At 44.5% G+C, this 20,816-nt stretch overlaps 1 protein-coding gene across 4 annotated transcripts in view; it reads left to right on the top strand.

Annotated features, from left to right (window-relative positions):
• The window catches only part of LOC140193735 (polyunsaturated fatty acid 5-lipoxygenase-like), a 74,347-nt gene extending 56,213 nt beyond the window's left edge, over window positions 1-18,134 (top strand). For 2 of the 4 annotated variants that reach the window (XM_072250912.1, XM_072250909.1), the window contains exons 12-14: window positions 1,206-1,306; window positions 3,002-3,199; window positions 16,117-18,134. In XM_072250912.1, the coding sequence (XP_072107013.1) occupies window positions 1,206-1,306; window positions 3,002-3,199; window positions 16,117-16,296 (479 nt within the window). In that variant the 3' untranslated portion in view covers window positions 16,297-18,134. Of the gene's footprint in view, window positions 1-1,205; window positions 1,307-3,001; window positions 3,200-4,470; window positions 10,641-16,116 lie in introns of those variants that run through there. The other 2 variants (XM_072250910.1, XM_072250913.1) reach the window with 2 other exon arrangements.
• The last annotated feature ends 2,682 nt before the right edge of the window (window positions 18,135-20,816 follow it).

Below are 20,816 nucleotides of genomic sequence, written 5' to 3'. Positions count from 1 at the left end.
CACACTTCTCGATATCCACCTCCCCCCATTACCCTACACTCATTCCACTGACTGAAATTTTGCCCTGTTATCTGCCTGTCCTTCCTGACAGTCTCACTACACACTGCATTCGCCTGCATACCAAATGCCCTGTCTTCAAATGTATCACCCAGTTTCCCATCCCCATGCCAAATCAGTTTAATCCCACCCCAATAGTTCTGGAAATCAGCCTGCAAGGATATTGGTCCCCCTCAAGTTCAGGTGTAATCTGTCCCTTTTGTTCACATCATACCTCCCCCAGAGAAAATCCCAATGATCAGAAATCTGAAGCCCTGCCGCTGCACCAATTTCTTAGCCACGCATTCCTCTGCCAAGTCATCATACTCTTACCCTCACTGGTGCTCAGCACAGGCAGCAATCCAGAGAATACTATCCTAAAGGTCCTGCTTTTCAGCTTTCTACCTGGCTCCTTAACTTCTCTCTTCTGGACCTCCTCTCTTTTGTTACCTATGTCATTGGTACCAGTTTATATCAAGTCTTCTGGCTGCTCTCCCTCCCCCTTCAGAATGCTGCGGACCCAGTCCAAGACGTCCCTGACCCTGGTACCTGTGAGGCAAAATATCACCGAGTGTTTCTATTGTATCCACAGTATCTCATGTCTACTCCTCTAACTATGGAATCCTCCTCTCCCCACTTCCCTTCTGAGCCACAGCACCAGGTTCAATGCCAGAGACCCGATTACTGCAGCTCCTCCTGGTAGCAACCCCCCACCACCAATAGGATCCAAAGTGGTGTGACTTATTATTGAGGGGAACGGCCACAGGGGTACTCGGCACCCTCTGCCCATTTCCCTACCCTGTTATGACAGTCACCCAGCTTCCTACCACTTGCAGCTTAGGGGTGACCACCTCCATGTAGCTCCTATCTATCACTTCCACAGTTTCCCATGAGCCAAAAGTCATCAAGCTGCTTTATCATTTCCTTAATATGTTCTCTGAGGAGCTGCAGCTTGGTACATCTGGTGCAGATGTGGTTATCCGGGAGGCTCGAGGTCTCCCAGATTCCCTACATCTCACACAAAGAACACAATAGAGCCCCTGAACCCATCCTCACTGGCAGTATTTCCAATGTCCACTATGTCTGATCAAACTACGAAGTTCATACAGTGACTCTCCTGCGGCATTTTGTTCATGTCCAGCATCTAACCCTGTCCATATTGGCTTCAGGCTTCCCGACAAGCTTTCTGACCAGGGAGGAGCTGTTCAAATTCCTCACCACGGTGATCTTCATCGCCTCTGCCCAGCACGCTGCGGTGAACAATGGTCAGGTAAGGGCTCCGTCTCATCCTGGAATATCCTTCAACCTCTCCACACTGGAGGGATCCAGACCATCACCTGTTCCAGGTTGATCTTTGTGTGAAGGTGCAGATGCTGAGCAATATTCAGGGCAAGGGGCAAGAACCGGGAATCATAACAGATCAATTACAAGAAGGTGGCAAGTCCACATGCAGTCAATTGATCCTGCAGTAAATTGATTGGGCATTCGAGTGCGTGGGTCTTTCATCTCTGTGGGCCAATTTTGTAGCTCCCACACTGTAAGTTGCATGTCACTAACATGACTCAGTAAAAACATTTCATCATGCCACTCTACTGTTGTTCTCGCACCTTGCATACATCGCAGGGTTGACTGTTGACAGACAGGTCAATCAGAGCTGAGGGATCGAGCCTGCTATCCAGTGTCCTGGGGTGGGATGGATTCCTGCCTCAGTAGAAGCCTTTGGAGTGTCAATGAGAAGGGCTTCTCTTCCCCAGACGAACACCAAGAGGTACGAATTTAAAGTGATGGATAAACACAAGAGGTTACGGGCTGGAATATGGAGATTATCAGCTACTTTTTGCCCTCTCCCCCTCCTGGTTTGATCCACATGTCATCCACACATTTCACCCACTCCATCCCTTCCCCATCTGGTTCCAGCTGCCCTACATCTTACCCCTAATGGTATTCATTATCACATTCCTTACCTTGCACTGGTAAACTTTGTGTTCCCATTTATCACATCCAGCCACCTTGCACCTCCCCCATCACTCTCCCCTCATTTGGCTCCACCTGCCCCTTGTCTGGCTCCATCTCATCCACTTGCCCCGATCCCCAACACCATTCCTCCCCCTCATTCAACTGTTCATCATTCTTCACCCCTCCTTGGTCCACCAGTCACCTGCTGCCTCTTGCTTCCCCCCTCCTCCTTCTTTGGATCGGCTATCTTCCATGTCCTGTTGAACACCCTGACCTACTATCTGCAACAGAGCCCACTTCTTTATCACCCTCTAACTACATCGTTAACAACTTGTACTTACTTAACCTGTCCTATCACATGTATCCCCTTTGTCCTATCCATTCCTGCCCACATCCATAGGCCAGCACAGTAGCACAGCAGTTAATGTAATGCTATTACAGCACCCGCGACTCGGGTTCAATTCCGACACTGTCTGTAAGGAGTCTGTACATTCTCCCTGTGACCATGTGGGTTTCCTCCAGGTGCTCCGGTTTCTTCCCACATTGCAAAGATGTTCAGGGTTTGGGCTGTGGTTGGCAAACTGTGCGCATCCTATGTTAGTACTGGAAGCTTGGCGACACTTGGACTGTGTTGGTCATTGTAGCAAATGATGCCCTTCTGCTGTATTTGTCGATGTTTTGATGTACATGTGACAAGTAAAGCTAATCTTATCTTAAAAATCTTAACCCATCCCTGCCCACATCTTCTCTCCAAATTAAAACTAATCAAAGCAAAAAGCACCAGAAACACTCCGAAGCATCTACAGAAGGAGGAATGATGTTAATTAGTTCTATGACCTTTGATTAGAACCTGAATACATCAACTGAGTTTCTCTCTCCACAGATGCTGCCTGATCTGATGAGTGTTTCCAGCATGTTTTTTATTTTGTCTCAGGTTTCCAGCATCTGTAGTTTTCATGCTATTTCACTGTTATCTCTGACCCTTGAATTTTGACCTTGCCCCTGACAGTATGATTGGTGCTGCTGGGTGCCAAATTCACCTTGCACCATGAGGAAGCCTCCACCCTCCTCCAAGGAAGACCTCTCAATCGAGCAGCTCATGGACACGCTACCCGATATGAGTCAGTCCGCTCTTCAGATGGCGATCACATGGCTCCTGAGTCGGCCTTTACCCAACAAGGTGGGCAGTGCAGCTATGTGTGTGCAGGTCTGTATGTGTGTGTATATAGGTGTATATATGTGTGTCTACATGTCTGTATATATGCATGTGTCTGTCTGTAAATGTATATCCACATGTATGTGTTTATATACGAATGTGTGTCTCTCTCTACGTGTGTGTGTGAGTGAATGTCTGTCACACAATATGTGTATCTACTCTACATGAGTGTGTGCATGTGTGTATCTCCATGTATTTATGTGTGTTCATGAATACTCTGTATGTGTCTGCGTGTTGTACTGTATATGTATCTGTGTACACATGTGTGAAAGTAGGTGTGTACTTGTGTGTATGTATGTGCGCATGTGTATATTTCCTGCAGCATGAGTAAACAATGTGGAAATTCCCATGTTAGCTCACTCATGGATGCTTGGCTACGCACCTGTTGTATCAACACATAGATCATGTTCTAGGGCTGTGAGGCTTTATCAGGAGGGCAGAGGAACTGTGGGAGAGGGGTGGGCTGCCCTCAATCACTCATCCTGATCATCCACACCCTGCTTGGCATGTTGGCCATCAGACTGGGAACGGTACATCAATATGATCACTACCCCCTTCCTGCGTCCTCTCCACCCCTCCCATTGCTACCCTTCCCATCCATCTCTGTCCCCCTCCAATCATTCTTTTCCATCTCACCCTTCCCTTCCCCTTACCTTCTTAACTTTCTCTCCTCCTTCCTCTCCCCACTCCCCTTACTCTTCCTGCTTCCCACACTTCTCCTTCTCGACCTCCCCCCTTTCCCCTCTTCCCACTCTTTCCTCTCCCTTTCCCCCACCCTATCCCCTCTCCTTTGTCTCCTATCACTCTCTCGCCTCACCTCCTCCTCTCCTTCTCTTTTCCTCTCCATGTTCTCCCTCTTCCCTTCTCCTCACTCTCCCTTCACTTTCCCCTTCCTCCTCTTCCTCTCCCTTCTCTTTCCTCTCCCCCCTTGTCTCCCTCTTTCTCCCTTTCCGTGGCCCCTCCCCTCTATCTACCTTCTCTCCTTCACTCACTCTCCCTCTTCCACCCTCCCCTTGGACTCCTCATTCTCCCCTACCCTCTCGCTCCTCACTCCCATTTCCTCCCTCCCTGTCCTCCACCATGTCACATACCTTTCCTCCATCAATGTTCAGAAGTATTGATAAACATGACACTGCATTCAAAGAAGATGTGAAACGGTTGGCTCAAGCATTTTGTATTGATGGCCACTTTCAATCTGATGCTGCTGCAATAAATAAAGACATGCATCACCTTCCAACAAACTATGTTTCTCAATTTTCAAGCATGTTATGACTTGGGACATAACAGATGACATACAAGATGATGTAAGACCAAGATGAGAGTGTGTCAAAGCAGAACGCCTGGCTGGTGGAACTCTGTTGTTCTGTATAAACTACGTCCTTTCCATGCATTAAAACAGAGGCTGATTTAGCTGCATTAAGGCAATGGCAGGAGGGCATGTTGAGAACAAGACCAGGCATACCTCAATATGAGGCCTCACCCTGGTGAAGCCACAGTACAGGACAACTTGCATGCCAAACACCATGAGCAGCAAGTAACAGACAGAGCTGAGTGCTCCCACAACCAATGGATCAGATCTGAGCTCTGTAGTCTTGCCACATCCAGCTGTGAACGGTGCTGTTAAGGATCCGGCCTGAACACTGGGTCGAAGGGCCTCTGCTGGTAGCTCTGGATCATGCCAGTCTTTAATTTCTGTTTTCTTTCACCTGGCCATGTGGGTTCTGGCCCAGCCTCTTTCCCTTTTTGGACTGCCTCCAATTACCTGCTCGTCTCCTCATTTGCACCCACCTGTTTCTAATTTTCACTCATTACCCTGTCCATTTAAACCCCGCCTTGACGAGCACTCTCTGCTAGTTTGTCCCAGTTCTGACCTGTGTTGTTCTAGCTTGTCATTGTGACTTCTGCCAACCGATTTTGCCTGATTCTGTGTTTTGGACTTTGCCTGCTCTTGGACCCGATTTTTGCCTGTGCGCTCTGGATTGTCTGCCCTCACCTGACTGCCTTTCCTGTTAAGACCTCTGCCTGTCATTTTGGATTCGTGCCTGCCTTCTGTTTTTGAAAGACTGTTGCCTTCGTGCTCCCTAGTAATCCTGGTAAAATAGTATTCATTGGTCTGCACTTGAGTCTCACCGAAACCCAGAAGAACCTGACAGGTGGTGGAGAATCAAACAACTCACTGGAGGAGGAGGCTCCACAAATATCCCCATCCTCGATGACAGAGGAGCCTAGAACATGTGTGCAAAAGACAAGGCTGAAACATTAGCAACAATCTTCAGTCAGAGGTGCTGAATAGATGATCCAGCTCGGCCTCCACCGCAAGTCCCCAGCATCCCAGATGTCAGTATGCAACCAATCTGATTCACTCCACGTGATATCAAGAAACATCTGAAAGCACAAGATACTACAAAGGCTATTGTCTCAGACAAAATCCTACCAATGGTCCTGAACCCTTGTACTCCAGATCTTGCTGTGCCACGAGCCGATCTGTTCCAGTACAGCTACAACACCAGCAATGTGGAAAATTGCCCAGGTACGTCCTGTTTCTTGTGTACAGTTCAAGTCCAACCCAGCCAATTGCTGTCCTATCAGCCTACTCTCAACCATCACAAAGTAATGGAAGGAGTCATCAACAGTGCTATCATGCAGCACCTACTCAGTAATAACAAGAACTGCTTACGGATGCCCAATCTGGATTCCGTTAAGGCCACTCAGCTCCTGACCTCATCACCTCCTTGGTCAAATATGGACCGAAGAGCTAAATACCAGACCCTCAACATCAAGGCAGCATTTGACTGAGTATGGTATCAAGGTGCCCTAGCTAAAATGTCAATGGAAATTAGGGAGAAAACCCTCCACTGGTTGGAATCATCCCTGACACAAAGAAAGATGGTTGTGGTGGTTGGAGGTCAATTATCTCATCCTCAGGACATCATTGCAAGAGTTCCTCAAGGAAATGTCCTAGGACCAACCATCTCCAGCTGCTTCATCAATAACCTTCCGTCCATCATTAGGTCAGAAATGGGGATGTTCGCAGATGACTATACAACGTTCTGCACCATTCGTGAAGCAGCTCCTGCCCAAATGCAGCAGGATCTAGACAATATCCTGGCTTGGGCTGACAAGTGGCAAGTAATATTCAAGCCACACTAGTGCCAGGCAATGACCATCTCCAACAAGTGAGGCTCTAACCATCGTCCCTTGACGTTCAGTGGCATCACCATCACTGAAACGCCTACTATCAACATCCTGGGGGTGACCATTGACAGGAAATTGAACTGCTCTAGCCATATAAACACTGTGGCTACCAGAGCAAGTCAAAGGCTAGAAATCCTGCAGTGTGTAACTCACCTCCTGACTCCCCAAATCCTGTCCACCATATACAGGGCTCAGGTCAGGAGTGTAATGGAATACTTGCCAGTCACAAAATGAATGCAGCTCCAACACTCAAGAAGCTTGACATCATGTAGTACAAAGCAGGCAACTTGATTGGTACTCCTACCTCAAGCATTCAATCCCTCCACCATCAATGAACAGTTGCAGCAGTGTGTACTATCTACAAGATGCACTGCAACAACAGCACAACAATGTTCCTAAGGCAACACCTTCCAGTCCCACAACCATCTAGAAGGACAAGAACAGCAGATACCTGGGAACACCGCCACTCCAAGTCACTCACACTCCTGACTTGGAAACATATCGCTGTTCCTTCATTGTCGCTGGGTCAAAGTCATGGAATTCCCTCCCTATCATCACTGCGGGTGTACGTACACCTCAGGGACTGCAGCGGTTCAAGAAGGCAGCTCATCACCACCTTCTCAAGGGTATCTAGGGATGGGCAATAAATGCTGGCTTAGCTGGTGTCACCCACATCCTGTAAATGAATATTTTTTTTTAATGGCAACGAGTATTGAGGGACAAACATGCACTGGAAGAACAAGAGAAATAGCTACAGAAAAAGAAGGAACAGTTTAAGTTGGAGGAAGAAATTGCAGCACATATGGCTAAGGGCTTCAAGTGTGTCGAGTGCTAAAAGTGCTCAACAGGACAGTCCAATGGTATGAATGCCTATATTGAAAATACACAAGGAAAAACCAAACCACCGAACGTCAGTGCTGATTTCTTCATTCCTCAAGTTTCTCGGAAACATGAACAAAACCCCAAGAGCTAGTTCATGGTGTTTCCTGTCAATCTGCATTATTGAGGCACTCTGAACCTATGTCACATCCAGCAGCTCATGGGGACGTTCACTTACAGCATGGAAACGCTCTTGTTTCGGATGATGGAGATCAAAACAATATTTTTGATATTATGAGGAAGCAAAATGAAATAATAACCTTATTGGCACAATGACGCCTTTAATCTTTGCTATAAAAGAGAGGTTCAAATCTTCGGTGATCCATTGCAGTATCATGCATTTGTGAAAGGCCTTTAAAAGCAGTGTAAAAACAAGACTGATAGTCATAGAAGTCATTGGATTTCCTCGTGTTTGTGTCATAGTAGCTATCTCTATTTCCTTGAACTGTACACTAGGGTTCACCCTAGGGAACTTGTTAGAAGTTAGCAACATGTTGACCCTAAGAGAAGATACATCAAAGCTAAGGCTTTTCTACAGGAACATTTTGGTGTTGAATAGGAAACTGCTTCTGCCTACAAGGGAAAGGGTCTTTCATGGGTATCCATAAAATCTGAAGACACGAAGGCTCTTAAGGTTACATTCTTTTTGTTGGAGGCTGTTGCAATGCCCTGGAAGAAGTGCAATACATGCATGAGCTGGACATGCTTGCCAATATGTTGACCATTATAAAGAAACTGCCCTATAAGCTTAGGGATATATGGTGAACCATGGTCTGTGAACCTCAAGAAGGACACAAGCATAAGGCTACTTTCATTGACATTGCTAATTTTATTGAAAGGCAAGTAAAAGTGGCAACAGACCCAGTGTTTGGGAATATAGAGGATGCTTCATCACTGGTAATAAGCTAAGATGTGAACAAAACTACTGTAAGTCACAATTTTGTTCTAGAGCGAAAGGAATCAGCTTTGCCACTACTGTGACCATTGTGGGAAGTAAAATTAAAACTGAACCTAGAACTAGAGGTAGGGAAATAGTTTCAACAGCTAAAAGGGTTTGTCTGTTCTGTGGGGGTGGGCACATATTGGAATTGCACCCTCAGCTGGAGAAAAGGGCTTATAGTGAGAAGATAGTCTTCCCGAAGGAAAATTGTGTCTCCCTTGGCTGACTGTGTACAGGACACATCAGCAAAGATTGTAGGAAGCATCTTTCATGCAATATATTCAATTTTAAGCATCCCAGCATACTGTACTTCATATCCACTCATAGGAAACAAAACAATGGTTACTTGTGTTTTCTTGGATCAAGACAGTACAGCAGTTTTCTGCACAGAGTGCCTCATGAACAAGTTCAATCTCACAGGAAAAAGAATATGCATTATCTTACACACCATAGATCAAGAGATGGTCGTGAGTAGCTTCATTGTTTCAGAATTGAAAGTGGCCAGCCTAGACAGTGAAAATTATTGTGAACTACCTAACATCATAACTTTTCACACAGACCTGATCAGTCTCTCTCATGTTCCCCCATGATATGAGCCAGCTGGATGGTTAAAAATCCACTTAATTCCTTTCAGAAGAAAGACATCACTGATCTGTGAGTGGTTCCACTTCTCAATGGCTTTGCTCAACTCACCCTTACCTCCACAACTTTTGTCACATTTTCTGAGTGCAACCTGCCCTCATCTTGCTATAAAGCATCAAAATGCATTAACAAAGGAAAATGTGTCTAACAAAATTGCCACTTCAATGTAAACAGCTCGTAAGGCTAAATTGGTAAATTTGTGGCTACTCACGGTCTTCTCTTGACCTCTGCACTGTTCTCCTTCTGCTCTTCACCTCACAAGGTGCAAAGTCATCCACTCCTACATGTTTAAACTGATTTCATCTGGAGAGACCCTGGCCAGAGGTAGATCTGCCGTGTGCTGGCATCCTGGAGCTGTGTGCAACTGTCGACAAACACCACACTTAGACAGGATTATACTTGGAGCTGCACTAGTGCCGGAAATCTGGCAACCTGGACAATATGTGGTTACTACCACAATGTCCCACCTCTCGATGTACATGCCTCCAAAGGATGTCTGAGATATGGAGGTCCTTTACCAGCATAACAGGATGTTTAGACTCTTCAGGGATAGCATCCACCAACACCTTCCTTGTCTTCTGTGCATTTCCTAATAGCAAAATTGGCACAGAATGGTGATGAATTTTGATCCAGAGAGATGTAAGCCCATTCTAAAGTCCTCCATATCTTGACTGAGGTCACAACAAGCCACCAGAGAAACCTCAGCAAATCTCCGTCTTCTGCTGGTACTTTAACCTGTTGAAGCATTGGTTCAATATCTGTCATGGTCACCATTGGCTCTTTTCTGAATCTGGTCATAACACTAATCAGTGAGCTAGTAGGACCTGATCCCTGTAATAGACGAACATTAAGAGATGTTCCCTGAAATATCGCTCCACAGCCAAGCACAACATGGAGCTCCCTTTTCCTGGAGTGGTAAACACCGTGATGTAGAATATACCAGACTTTCCCATCACTGTGTTCCAGATCCTCCGTAGGCATTCTCTCAGCATAACCTTTGGAGATGACATCCTTCATGAAAGCTGTGTAGTCAGTGCGTAATGACAAATACCTCAGAAACCTCCTGCTTAGATTTAGAGCATGCTGTTCTGCAATCTTTCTATTATTTGCCATGTTAACCTTCTCCCTTCTCCAAGGTAAACTACTATTTTAGTGGCCGTCCACCAGTTTTGCAGAATTTGCAACCAGTTTCATGAATTTGTGGTCCTCTCTTGACAAACCAGGTTGTTCATGCAGACTGCATTCAGGGAAGTCTGGCTGAAACTGCTGCTGCCAAAGCTTATCCAAGTTCAAATCTGAGATCCTATTATCTGTGAGCTCTGGCTTCTTTTGATCCTGTGCAATAGACCCGATCCCTGCCACATGCCAAATGGTGATGCAGCCAGTTAGAATGCTCTGTACATCCATAGAAATTTCTGAGTGTCCAAATCTCCTCAAACTCCTAATGAAATATAGCCACTGTTGTGCTTTCTTATTTTTGTAATTTATTTCTTATTGAATTTAATCATCAGACAAACTTTCCATAAGATGTATTTCAAATACTGTACATATATATCATATATTTGTCACAAATCTCCACATAATGTTTATCTGAGGTATACACTTATAGAAAGGAGAGGAAAGAAAGAAGAATCGAAAGAAGAAAATTATGTGCAGAGTAGGGAGTGATTTTTTTTATACAACATATTCATTGACTTGTAAGAATAAAATCAGGCCTATGAGGTATTATATAGTTCAACCATTTTTCCAGTATGAATAAAATTGTTCCAACTTATGATTAACAGATGCTGTTATCTTTTCCATTCTGTAAACGTCCTTTGTAATTTCCATCCATACATTTAAAGCTGGGCTCTCCTGTGATAACCATTTCCTGGTAAGAGTCTTTTTACCAGCCTCCAGCAGTACATTCATTAAATATTTATCTCTTTTCAACCATTCTTGAGGTATATACCCAAAATATATGGTCTTACTCTCCAAGGGTATTTCACATTTAAAGATGTCTTGTAGGGCATTATGTATCCCCCTCCAACAGTCTTTGATAATGGGGCACTCCCAGAAAATATGATAATCGTTTGCATTTTGATTTCCACAATTTCTCCAGCAAACGGCGGTGGGGAGTTGGGGGTAGTACTATCATAATGGGATTTCTGAGAGGGTGTAATAAAATATCTTATCAAGTTTTTCCACCGGAACTCCCTCCATTTCTGTGAACTGGTATACTTCCATTGATACCTCCATATTATTGTCCATTCTTCCTCAGATATCATTATCCCTCCTTCTTTCTTCCATTTTATTTTAAAGTATGAAGTCAAATGTGTTTTAAGATTTGACAAACCCTTATACACGCTTGAAATTATTCTACTACCGTTGTCTGAATTATATGCTTTTCTAAACTGCTCTATCAGACGTCCTTGCCTTGGTTACATTTTAAACCGTCCTATTAACATACTGTCGCATCTGTAAATACCGGTAAAAGTCTTGTGTTTCTAATAAGTGTTTCTCTTTGAGCAATTCAAAACTGAACAGTTTTCCTTCTTTCATTATATTGCGAATAGCTGTTATTCCTTTAGATGTCCAGTCCTGAAATCTAGCATCCAGTTTAAAATCCGAGTCATATACACACCATTTAAGAATTGCAATGTCTCTCTCTAGTTTATATTCTTTTATAATAGTTTTCCATATTTAAAGGGTCCATTTCACCCACGGGTTGGCAATATTATTTATATCACTTTGTAGATTATTATCAGCCAAAATTGCCTGTATAGGGATGGAAAGTATCCTCTCCTCAATGTTTTTCCATTGTGCGTCATATGATGGGTTGCACCAGCATATCGTGGCTCTCAACTGTGCTGCAAAATAATAATCTCTAAGAGAAGGTAGGCCCCATCCCCCCTTTTCCTTGGCTAATTGCAAAGGTTTGAGATGGACCCTAGGCCTTTTACCTTGCCACATATATCTTGATAGCATCTTGTTCCATTCATTGAATTGATTTTGGTTGCTCTCTATTGGTAGGGTCTGAAAGAGATATAGTAATCTGGGCAGTGTATTCATTTTAATAGATTCAATCCCTGAATTGAGACCAAGAAAAGGAATTAGGTTCCATCTTGTTATATCTTAATTTTTTTATATATAGGCTGATAATTGCATTCTGATAATTTTGCCAAACCTTTTGGCATAATGATGCCCAAATATTTGACGGACTCTGTTTGCCATGCCCAAGAATATCTACTTTCAATTTCTCTTGATGGGTGATAGTTATATGAAAGTAGTTGGGTTTAGTTACGTTGATCTTGTATCCTGATAATTGCCCATATTATTTGAAGGATTGCATCAATTTAGGTAAAGAGTATGTTGGTTGCCCTAGATCGATCAAAATGTCATCCGCGTAACAGGCCAATTTATGCTCTGTCCCTTTAACAGTAATTCCCCTGATATCTTCATTTTGTATTGAGCTAATGGTTCCAGATATAATGCGAAGAGTAGTGGTGACCATGCACAACCCTGTCTCGTGCCCCTTTCTAGGGTAAAACTATTAGATAAATATCCATTGATTTTAATCCTGGTGGTAGGATTGTCGTATAGTGCCTGTACAGTTGTGTCATGTAGACCAAATCTATGTAAAACTCTGTAAAGAAAATTCCAATTAACCGAATCAAATGCCTTTTCAGCGTCCATGCTTATCATATTGCTTCAATTTCATTTTTTTATATGATCCATAATGTGAAGTGTCCTTTGTATATTGTCTTGTGTTTGGCGTTGTTGTATAAAACCTGTCTGATCATTATGTATCAGTGTGGGTAGAAACTCTTCTAATCGTTTGGCCATGATGGAGGTAAATATTCTATAATCCACAATAAGAACAGATATTGGTCTAAATGACCCACATTCTATTTTATCCTTATCTTCTTCCGGTATAGCTGAGATTATCACCTCCTTCCAGCTGGGTGGCATTTTTCAGAGCCCAGTTCAGTGTGGGGAGTAAAACAGGAATTAACTCACTTCTAAACTCTTTATACCACTCTGCCATATATCCATCTGGTCCTGGTGACTTGCTTAATTTAAGCCTACTAATTGCAGTTTTTAGTTCAGCTTCAGTTATGTCAGCAGTCATCGTTCTATTTTGTTCTTTGCTTAAAGTGGGTAACTCTAAAGAATTCAGGAAGGTGTCAGCTTGGGTTATGCTTCCCCTTGCAACTTTGGAATATAGAGTTTGTAAAACATTTCAAAAGCTTCCTCAATTTCACTTAGTTTATTTTTTATCACTTTTGTTCTTGGATCCCTAATTCTATGAATTGTATTTCCTGCTATCTTTTTTTTCCAGTTTCCACACCAGTATTTTCATAGATTTAGATCCACTTTCATGGTGTCTCAGTTTCAGAAACATTAATTTTTTTCTAATTTCTTGTGTAGCCAAACTATTAATTTCATTTCTAATTTTTGAATTTCCTCTAGTGTATCCTGTGCCAAACTCAATTTGTGATTTTTTTTTATAGTTCCTTCAGCTTAATTTGTAATTCCTCTAATGTTTTATTCCTTTTTTTCTTATATGAAGATATCGCTATAATTTTTCCTCTTAAGACAGCCTTCAGAGTATCCCATAGAATGGGAGGTGAAACCCCTCCATTATCATTCATTTCTAAGTAAAGACCAATTTCTTTTTTAATTTGTTCCTTAAAATAGGGATCATTGAGTAGACTTGAATTTAGTTTCGAAATAGTATTCTTTGGTTGCAGGTCAAAATCAACAGATAAATATATAGGTGCATGGTCACTTACATCTATTGCCCCAATTCCACAGGTGATTATTTTGTCCCTATCTTTTCCGAATGTTATGAAATAGTCTATTCTTGTATATATGGAATAGGGGACAGAATAACAAGTGTAATCCCTTCCTCAAGGTCCTCAACATCCTCAAAAAGAGTGTTAACTTTCTTATGTAAGGACTTTGTTTCATAAGTTTTTCTATTGGAAGAGTCTAACTTTGGTTGTAATTGTAAACTTAAGTGTCCCCCACATATCAAGAGACCTTCTGTTTCTGTTACCATATTATTAGTAATTTTCTGGAAGAAACTAATATCACATCCTGGGGGTGCGTATATATTCAATAAAGTAACTGGATTTCCATCTATATTCCCCCTTACCAGAATATATCTGCCCTACTTATCTCTCATTTCGAAAACTTCTTCAAAATTTAGCTTTCCTGAGATGAGAATAGCAACTCCTCTTCTATGTCCTGATTTATATGTGGAGAAAAACAAATTAGTGAAGCCCATTCTCTTTAATTTTCCATGCTCATTGTCACTTAAGTGAGTTTCCTGTAAATATACTACATGGGCTTGTTCTTTTTTCATTTTTGATAGAATTTTACTGCACTTGACTGGATTCAACAGCCCATTGACATTAAAAGAAATGAGTTTCACTTTGTCCTTAGCCATATACTATCTGTTAGTATATCATTGAAATTTGCAGAATATAACTTAATCGATCTACTCCCTGAACAAATAAGAACCAAGAAACGCGAATAATAAAAAAGGTAATGAAGGTGTGATTCCAAGGCTGGGGTCTCTAGATGACCCTGGGTTGAGCTAAAAGAAACGTCTAGCCGTGGGGGAATAGCCCCTCCTACCTGTGAGTTGAGGGCCCCCGCACAGTACCTATAAAAGTAAGTTTAAAAATCTATGTCCATTACACAGAAATGGTTTCCCTGTGTATTCCTCCTATGGATATATTCTCATTTGGGTGGGAAAAAAGATATCAATGAATGAATTTTAAAAAATTGAGTAATGTAAAATCCACATTATAATACGTATTTCTTGAGATAGGTATATCACCGTCTATTTTTGCTTCCGTTTAGTTTATCAGCACTTTTAAAGTTAACTAAACCTTATGGCTCTTCTGGAGGAGGTGAGGGCTGCCCTCAGAGAACTCAGTTTCTTCCTAATGTCCTTCTCTCGTCCTGCTCCCGTCCCCTGCTTTCTCGGTTCTCTTACCATTTCCCAAACAGATCGGGATAACTGCTCAGCCAGACTTTCCCTTGATTTGACCACTCTAATGGGCAGTCCTCTATTCTTCATGTCTGTGGTCCCCTCTTCCGCTGTCTGATATAGTTGTATCCCTTCTTGGTAAAATACCTTCAGTTTAGCAGGGTACGGGGTTTGGAATTTAACCTTTTCTTGCTTTAATATTTGTTTTGCTTCAGAATATTCCTTCCGTTTCTGTAGTACCGCCGGGGGTAATCATGATCGAAATATATTAACTTGCCTTTCCAAAAAACCCTCTTCTTACCCCAGTCCCTTCGTAGAATCTCCACCTTGCTCTTGAATCGAAGGAATCTAAGTACCTTAGAGCGCAGCTTACTTTTTCTGTCTCCGGGATGCCGTGGGATGAGCGAACGATGCGCTCTCTCAATTTCCATCTCCATAGTCGGGGGAATCTCCAGCGCTTCCCGCAGCAGCTTTTCTACAAAGTCTATCATCGACAATCCCTCCACTCCTTCGGGAACATTGTGAATCCTGATATTCTTCTGTTGCGATCTTCCCTCCTGGTCAAGCAATTTACTTTTGTGAGTTCCCTCATCTTCCTTTTTTGAAGTCCACAACCAGTTCTTTGTTGAGTACAAAGTTGTTGCTGTGACACCACTCAACTTGATGATATACCTTGCTCCTGTACGCCTCTGTTGCGTCTGAAATTCTGCCAACAATAGGTGTATCATCAGCAAATTAATAGATGGCATTTGAGCTGTCCCCAGCTGCACAATAATTTTCACCATCTAAGCCAGCCACTTCCATTCCTGAAATAATATAGTTACTCATGATCTTCTCTTGACCCGTGGTATGTAAGAGAAGGCGTGTCCTTTTTCCTGTGACATTAAACTTGTTAATTAGGCCCATAGTTTAATAACTGTTGTACTCCCTTGACCTAAGAAAGCACAAGTAACCATGGTTTTGTTATTCCTCTTGCCTTTAATGCCTTCCCAGCCCTGCTTGCTAGCTTTTCATCCCCACCCTCCTCACCATCACTCCAGCTTCCATCCCATCCTATCCCCTGCGCCCCCCCCCCCATTTCCTCCTTCCCTTCCCTCTCTCTCCTACCATCTCTCCTTCCCATCCATTCAGGCCCCTGTCCTGTGGCAATGGGCACTTCCCACACATAATCTTTTTACCCAGGTGGCGGGGTGCAGCTCAGCTGATAGGAAGCATCTGGAGATGGCAAGTGAGCATTAACAATCACCTGATCTCTACCCCTTCCTCCAGATCCTCCTGGGCTCTTACGAGGAGGAGCACTTCACTGAACTGGATGCTAAGCAGATCATAGCGGAGTTCCAGCAGGATTTGAAGGAGATCGAGCAACGGATTGAGGACCGAAACCAGAATCTTGAACTCAAGTACCAATATCTGCAGCCTACTAGCATCGAGAACAGCATTAGTATTTGAGATCGACTCTCACCAGGTCCCAAAGCTCACCACTGGGACCCTCCCCACATACCACCCACTCACCACAGAGACCCACCCACATCCCACCCACTCACCACAGAGACCCACCCACATCCCACCCACTCACCACAGAGACCCTCCCCACATCCCATCCACTCACGATAGAGACCCACCCACATCCCACCCACTCACCAGAGAGACCCTCCCCACGTCCCACCCACTCACGACAGAGACCCTCCCCACATCCCACCCCACTCACCAGAGAGACCCTGCCTACATCCCACCCACTCACCAGACAGACCCTCCCGTCATCCCATCCACTCACCACAGAGAACCTCACCACATCCCACCCACCCATCAGTGAGACTCTCCCCACGTCCCACCCACTCACCAGTGAGACACTCACCACGTCCCACCCACTCACCACAGAGACCCTCCCCACATCCACCCACTCACCACAGATACCCTCTCCACGTCCCACCCGCTCACCAGTGAGACCATCCCCACGTCCCACACACTCACCAGTGAGACTGTCCCCACGTCCCACCCACTCACCAGACAGACCCTCCCCACGTCCCACCCACTGAGACCCTCCCAACAGAGAACCTCCCCACATTCCACGCACTCACCAGTGAGACCCTACCCACGTCCCACCCATTGAGACCCTCCCCACAGAGACCTTCCCCACATCCCACCCACTCACCACAGAGACCCTCCCCACGTCCCACCCAGTCACCACAGAGACCCTCTCCACATCCCACCCAGTTACCAGTGAGACACTTCCCATGTCCCACCCAGTCACCAGTGAGACAACTCCACGTCCCACCCACTCACCAGACAGACCCTCCCCACATCCCACCCACTCACCAGAGGCCCTCCCCACATCCCACCCACTTACCAGAGACTCTCCCCACATCCCACCCACTCACCAGAGACCCTCTCCACATCCCACCCACTCACTGGAGACACTCCCCACGTCCCACCCACTCACCATTGAGACCCTCCCCACGTCCCACCCACTCACCAATGAGACCCTCTCCACGTCCCACCCAGTCACCAGTGAGACACTCCCTACGTCCCACCCAGTCACCAGTGAGACACTCCCCACGTCCCACCCACTCACCAGTGAGTCCCTCCCCACGTCCCACCCACTCACCACAGAGACCCTCCCCACGTCCCACCCACTCACCACAGAGACCCTCCCCATGTCCCACCCACTCACCAGAGACCCTCCCCACATTCCACCCACTCACCAATGAGACCCTCCCCACATCCCTCCCACTCACCAGTGAGACCCTCCCCACGTCCCACCCACTCACCAGTGAGACATTCCCCCATGTCCCACCCACTCACCAGTGAGACCCTCCCCACGTCCCACCCACTCACCAGTGAGACTGGCCCCACGTCCCACCCAACATCCCACCCACTCACCAGTGACCCTCCCTACATCCCACCCACTCACCACTGAGACCCTCCCCACATCCCACACCCACTCACCAGAGACCCTCCCCACGTCCCACCCACTCACCATTGAACCTTCTAGTCCTGCTAGATAATAGTACCCCTTACTTCATGGGCTCTGTTTTAGGGGGTGGGGTGTCACCTTTCACCCTCAGTCTATGACATCTGATTCTAGTCTAACTCAAGCTGAGGGGGAAGACATCAGTGTATATTTACCCTATCTATACCTCTCATAATTTTGTATACTTCTGGAACATCTCCCCTCATTCTACGCTCCAAGAATAAAGTCGTAAGCTAATCAACCTTTCCCTATACAAGATTTCAGAGAAAATAGATGTTTTGACATGGTACTGCAGTGGTTGGTGTAAAACTATTACAGTACCACTGTCTGTCAGGAGTTTACACTTTCACTCTGTAACCGAATATCAAAAATCCATTCATTCCAAAAATCCTCCATATTCCAAAGATGTACAGGTCAGTAGGCTAATCGGTCACAAGGGTGCAATTGGGCAGTGCGAGCTCTGTGAGCCAGAAGTGTCAATTACACTCCTGTATCTCCTATAAAACAACTACTCCCTCATTAATCATCTTCGAAAGTCTACCTCCGAAGACTCCTTCAGGCCTGTAAAATATGACCTTCCCTGAACAAAGCCATGCTGACTATCCGTAATAAATCTATGCCATTCCAAATACCAGTAGATCCTAACCCTTAGAACTTTCTCTAATCATATCCCAAACACTGATGTAAGACATAATTTTCTGTTTTGTCTTTATTACATTTCTTAAGGAGAGCAGCAACATTGGTTACTCTCCAGCCCTCTTGATCTCACCTGTGACTCTACTGTTGTGGTCATGGATTAAGGTTTAGTGTTAGAGGTTAGGATTTGGGGTTGGAGATTTGCGGTTAGAGTTAGGAGTTGCTGGAGCTGGGGTCGGCCAATAAGAGAGGTGAACATTAGGGTTAGAGTTGAGGTAGTGAAATTTTCCCAGTCTCCTACTGATGATCTGACTTTGCACAGAGCTAGAGGGTAGACACTAGATGCCCACAGTGACAGTGTTGGTTGAGGAGGGTGGGTGTTTGGTACCTAATGGTTTCAACACAATTCTTTAATGCAGAACATGGGATTCCAAACATTTTCTCCCTCTTTCTTGATCACATCCACTCGTCCCCAGCTCCTCACTACCTCAACCCTAACCCTAATGTTCATCTCTCTTAAGACTAGACCCTTACATAAGACCAATAAGGAGAGGGGAGTGGAGATGAAGTAGGAATAGAAAGAGGGTGGTCCTCCTCCAGATCTTGAAGGATTTCTGGACTCTCACTTTTCAAGACTAGAAGAAAGGGAAGACCATTTGGCCCTTCATACCTGCTGTCCCATTCACACTATTTCTTTCACCTCCGTGCCACCTTCCCACACTGACTCTATAACTCTTGACACAAGAGATTCTGCAAATGCTGGAAATCCAGAAAAACACACACATTGGAGGAAATCAGCAGGTCAGACAGCATCCATGGAGAGGAATAAAAAGTCTATGTTTTGGGTGGAAACTTGGGCTCTGGCTTCTTCCCCCTTCCTTTCCACTGCTGATGAAGGGTCTCGGCCCAAAACATTGACATTATTCCTCTTCATAGATGCTGTCTAACCTGATTTCCTCCAGTATTTGGTGTGCTGCCCATAACCCTTAGGCTTAGAGTCATAGCACGATACAGTCTTGAAACAGTCCCTTCAGCCCATCAAACTGTGCTGACCACCAAACACCTATCTTTACACTAGTCCTGCACTAATTTTATTCTCACCACATCTTCATTGGCTCCCTCCAGATCCTACCCATTAATCACACAATTTGCAGGGCCATTAACCCACACATCATTGGGATGTGGGATGAAACCTCCATGATGTGGGTGGGAACCAGAGCACCAGGGTGAAATCCACATGTTCACAGAGAGAAAGTACAAATTCCACACACAGACAGTACCCAAGATCAGGATTGAACCACGGTCCCTGAAGCTGTATGGCAGCTGCTCTACAAGCTACACCACTGTGTCATGCCAAATTTTTTAAAGCTCTTTAAACCGCATCCTTCTTTAAGCTTTTTGTTGATGATAAGATAATTGATCTCTTGCACTTACAGAATAAGTTGGGTAATGTGATCAGATCTCTCAAGGACCTTTTTATTAAGATTACTATGGATCTTTGTAACTTTCCAATAATCCCTGTTATTGATTGAAGAATGCATATTACCATGAATATTTTAAAAATTAATTTCCTTTCCTTTCGCTACTGTTGATAGTCAATAAAACACAGTTCTCCAACCGTTGTGTCTCCGTCTCAAGATGATCTAAAACTGTTCTGATATTTCGGAATTTCACGGAATGATTGGTGGATCTTAACAAGATCTTTAGAGGAGCTATGAGAGGGTAAATGGTGAGATGTTTCCACTAGCAGGAGAGTCTCAAATAGGAGGATGTAGTGACAAGATGGTGAGCTTTTGGCACCTTGTGTTACATATGGTTTCAACGGTATTAGGGATATGGTATTGATGTGGATAGAGAATTGGTTGGCAGACAGGAAGCAAAGAGTGGGAACAAATGGGACCTTTTCAGAATGGCAGGCAGTGACTAGTGGGGTATTGCAAGGCTCAGTGCTGGGACCCCAGTTGTTTACAATATATATTAATGACTTAGACGAGGGAATTAAATGCAACATCTCCAAGTTTGCGGATGACACAAAGCTGGGCAGCAGTGTTAGCTGTGAGGAGGATGCTAAGAGGATGCAGGGTGACTTGGATAGGTTAGGTGAGTGGGCAAATTCATGGCAGATGCAATTTAATGTGGATAAATGTGAAGTTATCCACTTTGGTGGCAAGAACAGGAAAACAGATTATTATCTGAATGGTGGCAGATTAGGAAAAGGGGAGGTGCAACGAGACCTGGGTGTCATTGTACACCAGTCATTGAAAGTGGTGCAGGAGTAGGACATTCAGCCCTTCGAGCCTGCACCACCATTCAGTACGATCATGGCTGATCATCCAACTCAGAACCCTATACCTGCCTTCTC

Source organism: Mobula birostris, unplaced genomic scaffold, assembly GCF_030028105.1.
Source record: "Mobula birostris isolate sMobBir1 unplaced genomic scaffold, sMobBir1.hap1 scaffold_783, whole genome shotgun sequence".
In the NCBI taxonomy this organism is placed as follows: Eukaryota; Metazoa; Chordata; class Chondrichthyes; order Myliobatiformes; family Myliobatidae; genus Mobula; species Mobula birostris.
Note: the sequence above shows the minus strand (reverse complement) of the source record. Positions and strands in the feature narration are given on the sequence as shown.